At 45.3% G+C, this 8,249-nt stretch overlaps 1 protein-coding gene across 2 annotated transcripts in view; it reads right to left on the reverse strand.

Annotated features, from left to right (window-relative positions):
• The window catches only part of znrf1 (zinc and ring finger 1), a 173,000-nt gene extending 167,554 nt beyond the window's left edge, over nucleotides 1-5,446 (reverse strand). For both annotated transcript variants that reach the window (XM_052028451.1, XM_052028452.1), the window contains exon 1: nucleotides 4,793-5,446. In XM_052028451.1, the coding sequence (XP_051884411.1) occupies nucleotides 4,793-5,276 (484 nt within the window). In that variant the 5' untranslated portion in view covers nucleotides 5,277-5,446. The remainder of the gene's footprint in view (nucleotides 1-4,792) is intronic.
• Nucleotides 5,447-8,249: the final 2,803 nt, after the last annotated feature.

The raw sequence follows: 8,249 nt of genomic DNA on the forward strand, positions 1-8,249 counted from the left end.
CTGCTCAGAAGCTAGTGCTACAATAGCCAAGAGACAGGTATCAATAGTTTCCCAATTCAACATTTCAATTAAATCACCTTGAAGAAACAACTATCATCCACTTTCCTCTGAAGTCCAGGGTCCAATAGGATCGTGCCTAACCATTTAAAAAAATATTAACCAGTATATCATCAGTGCCTCAAAGAACCTGATGTCTCCCAACCATCACAGAATGTCCACAATGTCTGGTCACCACATTTAGCATTTAGGTCCTTAATTTCTCCAGCAGAAAGTACAGAGATGGTTTGATGAGGGCAACCAGGAGATTCAAGAGTTAATTAATTGTAAACACATGATATTCTTGGGCTGGAAATTCTATGATATGCAAGGGAAAACACATCTATAGGCAGCAAGGCTGAAATCCAACAAAAAAAAACTCATAATCTAAGAAACAAAGATTGGGTGAGCAGCGTGCTAGATATCTACAACTAGCTGATAACCAACACATGCAAAAGATTCTTCAGTGCTCAAGATCATCCACTGAAAGCAAAGAACAAAGGAGAATTTATCAATGACAGCTGAAAGGAGCACAAAAGAACCTTCAACTGAGACTCTGTATTTGACACGAGTGTCCTCGACTTCATTCCACAAAACACTCCCCATGGCAACCACACACTACCCCCAGCCTGGGGTGAGGTAGAAAAGGCCATTCAACAACCAAAAAACAAGCTTCTGAAACAGACTAAATGCCTATGGAAATACTAAATCATAGTGGAAAAGTCCTTCTGGTGCAAACCCATTATCTCGCCCTCATCTGGGAAGGGGAGGGCGCCAGGGACCTCAACACACAGCATTTTCAAGAAAGGGTCGACTGCAATGTCTGCATCGTGAAAAGGTCCCGCAAGAATGTTCCTCATCTGCCTCCTTCCAGTGCCAAGGAGCTCCTTCAAGATTCACAATGCAGATTTCATCCATCAAGTGGTACAACAGACATGATCTTCACTAGTCGATAATTTCAGAAAAATATGGAGAGCAGCATCAACCACAGTCCCTGGATCTTTATGACTTCACAAATGCCACCTAGAGGGATTGTAAAGAATTCTTCTCAAATTTGGCTGCTCCTAGAAATTCAAGACCAATCCAAATCTGCTGCATGACAATTGCGAGCCATGATTTTAACCAACAGGTTCCTCACCAATCCAATCCCACTGCAGACTGGAGTTAACAAGGCTGTGTCATTGCATCAAGCCTCTTCCTCACTGCAATACTTCTCTTCACCTCCAACAAGCTACCCTCCGAAGTGGAATTACAAAGGGATTTCACTTCATCACTCCACTGGAGAACTAAAAGCACCCAATTCTCAATCATCAATAGAGTACACAGATGTACAGATTCTGAGTCCCAGCTCCAAATCATTATTGACTCTTTTACTGGACTAAGCAACAGGCTGGATCTTTCACTAAACATCAAAGAGACAAAAATTCTTCTACCAATCTACTCCACCACATTACACTATCCTAGAAAAATCAAGAACCACAATGAGACTAAAAAAATGCAGACCAATTTTCCATACCTCAGGAGCCACCATTCAATGCCGATGATAAAATTCATCACCATCTTCAGTGTGCCAGCACAGCATTCAATAGCCAGGAGAAAAGAATTCAAAGACCAAAACCACAAACGTGGCACTAAGCTTGTGGTCTGCAGAACAGCAGTGATCCCAACCTCTTGTATATTTTGGAGACCAGTTGTCACCAAAGCACTGGAGAAGTACCACCAACACTGTCTCTGCAAAATTCTTCCAATGCATTGGCAGGATAGGGGAACCAATGTCTTTTCCCAGGCCAACAAACCCACCAGCAAGGTTCTTATCAAATTCAACCAGATCAGTAGACAGGTCACATCTTCAGGCTTGACACCAGACTCCCAAACCAAGCATTGCACGCCCTGTTCCATCACAGCAAGGAACTTCCAGGAGGACAGAGGAAACATTTCAATTATATTCTCAAAATCTGCTTGAAAAAAAACTGTAACATGCTCAGCAATACATGGGAATCTCTGGCCTGTGACCAATCAAAATGATAAGGAAGCAAGCACCTTAAGTCTCTGCAACGAGTGTGCATAAAAGCCAGGCATGAACAGAGGAAAAGATGCACAAGTAGTCAACAACATGCCCCTTTAAGCACTGCCTTCCCTTCTTGAGGTTCTGCATAGGACTCTGTAGCTACCTCAGAAACCACAGATCTTGTATGAAAACAAGTCATTTTCAACCTCATGGGACTGCGTAACAGAAGAGCCTCAGAGGCTCCATGTGCAAGAGAACAGGTTGTATATTAACCACCACTTGACTGCTCACAAGATTTCAATCGTAAAGGCTAAACCAGTTTGGCTGCTTTTCAGTAAATGACCAAATTATACAAAACTGCTACAAGTTTTACCTGTTAACATACAACTCAACCAAGAAAATGTTATTGGCATTAAGGCAATAAAAATAAAATGCTGTCTTTATTTTTTCAGTAATATTTCCCAGACAACTTCAAAAGCACTGTGAAAAGTAAACATAGTACTGTCCAGCAATTACTCCAGAGACAGCGAGATCACTTCTCCATTTCTTTCTTACAACACAACAAAATATTACAGTAATTGCTCTAGGAATTGTTCGGTAATTGTTTATCCAATATGAAAAAAAAACATTTTTTCCAAAGCTGGAATAAATAAAACCAGCCTTTTTGGCCACTTCCAGTGCCGTTTTACCTCTGGTCTTACATCGCTCATTTCCATTGAGCCAACATTCCTGCGCTCCATCTTGGACTTAATCTGAAGATGCAGATTCAATTCATATGGCTTGACATGACAAATGCCTGACGACTCCTCTCCCCCTCACCACCAACCTCCCTGCTTTCCAAATATTTTATTTTGATTACACCTGCACCTCCACATATAATGTCTTCCCTGCTCCCGCACCCAACCCACACCTCAACCCTCAAATACAACTCTCATACACAAACTGTGCTACAGAAATACAAACTGTTGTTTCTGATGAACCCAGAGCACTGGAAGAGAACCTGTCTTTCACTGGCATAAATGTAGGTCAAATAAACTGAAGCATGCTACATAAACATTGTCCACATGGTCAAAGAGAGAGATACAGCATGGAAACAGGCCCTCCGCTCGCCCCCGCCCCACGCACTGACCATCAACTCATCTACACTAATAATACAAGAAGCCCATTTTTTAAAAAAATTCTCCCCACATTCTCATCAACTCCCCCCAGATTCTATCACACAGCTATGTACATATTAGGAAGACATTTACATTGGTCAATTAACCTACCAACCAGCACATCTTTGGGATGTGGGATGAAACAGGAGCATCTGGAGGAAACCTATGCAGTCACAGGGAGAATGGGCAAACTCCACACAGAGGTCAAGATTGAACCTGGGTCTCTGCTACTGCAAGGCCCCCCACCAAAGTCACCCAGATTGACCACTTTATTGGCTAATATTAAAATTTATTTTCCAAGCAACCTGTTAAACCTATTGAACACAGAGGTACAAAATATTTTTCCTTATATAGAGATGTGATATATTTTCAGAGTTAACCCGTTCCATTTTGTTTTGAGTATTTTGCAAACTTGTAATATACCACCATACCATCATCAGGTATTCCTTTTAGAAAGATAGTTTGATACATTTCCTATGGGCCTCAAGATACAAACCACGGCAGTCACCATTCCCAGATTCTGGCTCTCTGCCCATCCAAAGCCCAAGGCAGAGAGGTGGGAGTGTAAGTACAATAATGTCTTCCTCCTGGACCACTACTCAAAAGAAACTACTACTGTCCTCAATACTGATGGGATATAGGTGACACCAATGATCACTTCATCCTGTATCTGTAAACAATTATTGTATTTTAAAGCGCTGACATAATGAGCAATTAAAATTAATTTTTACTCTGGGGGTGGGGTCATGGAAAAAAATGAAGGAAAATCCAAAGTTGTAACAGTGGTGAAAATTTATGAGAATTAGCTATTTTAGACCAGACAATCTTGACTTTATTATTGAGTACCACATAAATACTATTGCAATCAAGAATATTATTGATTGATGGAATCAATCATGGAATATCATGGTACTAAGCATAGAACAGTTATTAACAATATGTTATTCAGTGAGGAGCCCACTCTGAGGCAGCCATGTACAGATATTTCTATCCTGAAATTTCCATGACTCTATAAGCCAGAATCAATAGTGCTTATTTACCAGAGCCAACATTGTATCTCATTCTAAAAAGCAGCACGATTGAAACTAATGTTCATTTTATCCATCTTCCAAAATGTACAGTATTTATGTTATCCAAAAGAATTAACTGAATGAAATAATTAGCTGTACTAACAATTATCATTCCTAATAAGGATATTAATGTGTATTACCATAAAGCAGTGATGAATGAACTGGCAAAAAAGATACTGTAATGATTACTACCACCATAATAGTTATATTAAATAAAGCAAAACGGTATCTAGTTATCAACTCGTACTAGTTGCATTTCCCATTTATCAGAAAACAAGGACAATTCCTTTAACAGTGGTGACTGATAACAATCACGCTGAAAATGAGAAGCAAGATCAGCTGTTGGCAATAAGATTGTGACTGAAATCCCTGGGATTTGCTACGGACAGAGGAGTGGGGTGCAGGCGATGCTGCAGGCGGAACCGACCGGGACCGGGACCGGGACCAGGTCCAGGGGAGGGGGTCGGGGGAGCCGGAGCCGCCGCCGCCGGCTGTGCAGGTTAACGCTCCGCTTTACTCACCGCTGTGCGCGCTGAACCAGCGCGGCGCCAAGTGCAGCGGCAGGGAGTCGGACAGCGCCGCCGCCCGCGACCCCAGGTACAGCTGCAGCTCCCGGGGGCCCGGCCCTCCTCCCGTCTCCTGGTAACCGTTACCAGCCGGGTCGGGCCCAGCGGCCGGGCCGCCGCCGCCGCCTCCTCCGCCTCCACCTCCGGTACCGCTGCCTTGCTCGCCTCCGTCGCCCGCTCTACTGCCGCCGCCGCCTCCTCCTCCTCCGCCGCCTCCCGACCGCGCTCCGCTGCCGTACAGCCCGAAGGGATGCGCCGGCTCCATGCCGGCCACGCTGCTCACCGAGCGAGTCCTCAGCCCCATGGCGTTGACGCCGCTCCGGTAGTGGCCGTAGTGAGCGGCGTGCACGGCGCTGTCGTCCGTCGACACGCCGGGGAAAGCGGTCCTGGAGCGGGCTGCCGTGCTCTGCTTCCCTCCCATCGCCACAGGCTTCAGCATAAACACCGGGGAGGGAGGGTGTGGGGGGGGGGGGGGGAGAAGCACCGAGGCCGCGGGCTCCGACCGGGTAATCCACCGACAGCCGCCGCCCCGCCCCGCCTACTGGGCCGCCGCTCCAGCCATGTCACCCGCTGCCCTCACTGTCACTCTGACCCCGGGGAGAGGAGGGAGGGAGGGAGAGGGGTCCCCGCTTGGGATGGTCTAAACCAGGCGGTCTCTCGCCCCCTTCTTCTCGGCCATCGCTCGTCGCTTCTCTCTCTCTCTCTCTCTCTCTGCCCGCCCGCCCGGAGCTCCGTGACCGTCCGTCCGCCCGCCCACTCCCGTTAGCGGCTCCAGTCCCGGGAGCGCGCACAGAAGCGCGTCAGCTGCAGCTGCGAACAAAGCCCGAAGCCAGAGCGCTGGCTGGCCCGATCCCTCTGTCACTTCTCGTAATTTTTTTAAAAAAGCAGGAAGTGTTTTACAGGAAGCAACACATTTTCGGTTGCTTTTCTTGAAGAATGCATTCTCCTCCTTCCCCCCCCCCCCCCGCCTTTTTTATTCCTTTCCTATGGCTGCAGGTACTTCCCAAGCCTTTAAGGTGTGCATCAGCCAAACGAGTCTCTGTCGCCAAGTTTGGTATGGGTGACTGTCTCCCTGATCGTCAATGATGTTGCCCCTTTTTTTGAAATGTTAAGGAATCCAGGATGGGGCAAGTTCTGTGCCTCAGACCAGCGCCCCAAAGTCAATCACTTAGCTGGAGTCAAAACTAACAAAGAAAACAGGCAATATTAGAATTAAATGATTGTGACAATCTACAGTTTACCAATACAGTCGAGTTTCTGAATTGCAAAAAACAGCTGTTTTTTTGTTACATTTCATTTCCACATTTTTCCCAGTGGAAAAAATACTATATTTGAAATAATTAGTTTATTCATAAAATTATCTCTGGTTTAATGGGTAAATACTGGCGATTTCTTTTATGTACATTGCACCAATCATTCATGCTGTGTGATGCCTTGGCAAAAACCAACAGGTAGGTTGATTTAAACAAATCGGGCTTGCTGAGGTGCGGTGAGTAATGGTGAAAGATGGGTGGTTTATATACTGTAGGTGGTTGGTTACCACGGCAAATATAGGACACCAGTGTAATCGATTTTAGGAATTGCTGGTAAACCAAAAATGTTGAAACTACTCGGCAAGTCAGGCAGCATCTGTGGAGGGAGAAATAACTAGGAACTTGGAAAGGTCAGCTGAAACGTTTTTTTGTGGGGGGGGGTGAAGGGATGGAGAGAATAAAGGAAATGAGTGTGATAGGGTGGAGACTTGCTTACTGGAGGGTAGTCAGGCAGTTCTCTGCAAAAGCTGACACTCCAGCATTTCCTGCCAACTGATGATTGGTGGGGGAGGTTACTTTATTCATGCATATTTACAACCCTTGGAACTCAATACTGACTGCACGAATCCCAGCTGACTATCCTTTCCAGTTAGTCAGAACCTGGCCAGTTCAGATGAAAGGACATCAAGCTCCAATGTCAACTCCTGTTTTTCCTCTCTACAGATGTTGCCTGACTTTATTTTTCCTGGTATTTCCATAACTTTTATTTCAGATTTCCTGAATCTGCAGTATTTTCTCTCAATTCCAGAGGAGTTTCTTTCCTCTCTCATTACATATTCTCCCAATCGACCTTCTGCAATTAATGAGCTTTCACCTTCTGTTGGTGAGAACATTCTTGGGCAGTTCTTCATTGATTTCTACCGCAGTTTTGTGGGTTCTGAGATTGTTAATGAGACCAATTTTAGGAACCGCAGATGCCCACCTACAGATTGTCCAGGTGATGATGGGTAGGGTGGGAATCAGAATCGGATTTACTATCACTGACATATGATGTGAAATTTGTTGTTTTGCGGCAGCAGTGCAATGCAAAGACATAAAAATCTGTAAATTACAAAAATAAATAATGCAAAACAAAGGAATAACGAGGTAGTGTTCATGGCTTCATGGATTGTTCAGAAATCTGATGGCGGAGGAGGGGAAGCTGTTCCTGAACCATTGAGTTGGGTCTACAGGCTCCTGTACCTCCTCTCTGATGGTAGTAACAAGAAGAGGGCATGTCCTAGATGGTGAGGGTCCTTAGTGATGGATGCCACCTTGAGACACTACCTCTTGAAGATGTCCTCGATGGTGGGGAGGGTTGTGACCATGATGGAGCTGGCTGAGTTTATAACCCTCTGCAGCCTCTTGCAATCCTGTGTATTGGAGGTTCCATTCCAGGCTGTGATACAACCGGTCAGAATGCTCTCCACCGTACACCTATAGAAATTTGTAAGTGTCTTTGGCGACATACCAAATCTCCTCAAACTCCTAATGAAGTAGAGCCACTGGTGGGCCGCCTTTGTTATTGCATCAATGAGTTGTAAGGGGGCTGGGGATGGGGAGTTTGAGGTGGTGTTCCTTCTGTCACTTATGCTAGGCTTCTGTGAGCTCCAGGATGCATGGCCTCTGCTCTCTATAACATCCCAAATGCTCCTTCTCCACCTTGCATGATCATGGGCCAGAGGTTCCCTGGAATTGGTGGGCGCATTGCATTTCTTCAAAGAACCTTTCAAGCACATCTTTAAGTGTTTTCCTCTGTCTGCCCAGTAACCTCTTCCACGACAGAGCTCAGAATGTCAGTTTCAGCCAGCACCACCAGCAGCCGTCACTTGGTCTCCACCCTGTTACAAACACTTATCCTTATTTGATCTATCCTTCCCCTTCTCTGCGGCATAAAATATGTTCAATTTCTCCATGAAGGTTATCCAACCTGAAGTATTACCTGTTTCTCTTGCCACAGATGCTGTCTGACTCTGAGTATTTATCCTGCTTTTAATTTCAGATTTCTTGCACTTGTGGCTTTTTTCTTCTTGGGAATTGCCAACTCCAAATGGGTGTAGTCTTGTTCACAGGCTAGCTGCTCATGTGACCCTACTCCAGTTTGCAAATGTTACTGCATT

This window comes from Pristis pectinata, chromosome 13, assembly GCF_009764475.1.
Source record: "Pristis pectinata isolate sPriPec2 chromosome 13, sPriPec2.1.pri, whole genome shotgun sequence".
NCBI lineage: Eukaryota > Metazoa > Chordata > Chondrichthyes > Rhinopristiformes > Pristidae > Pristis > Pristis pectinata.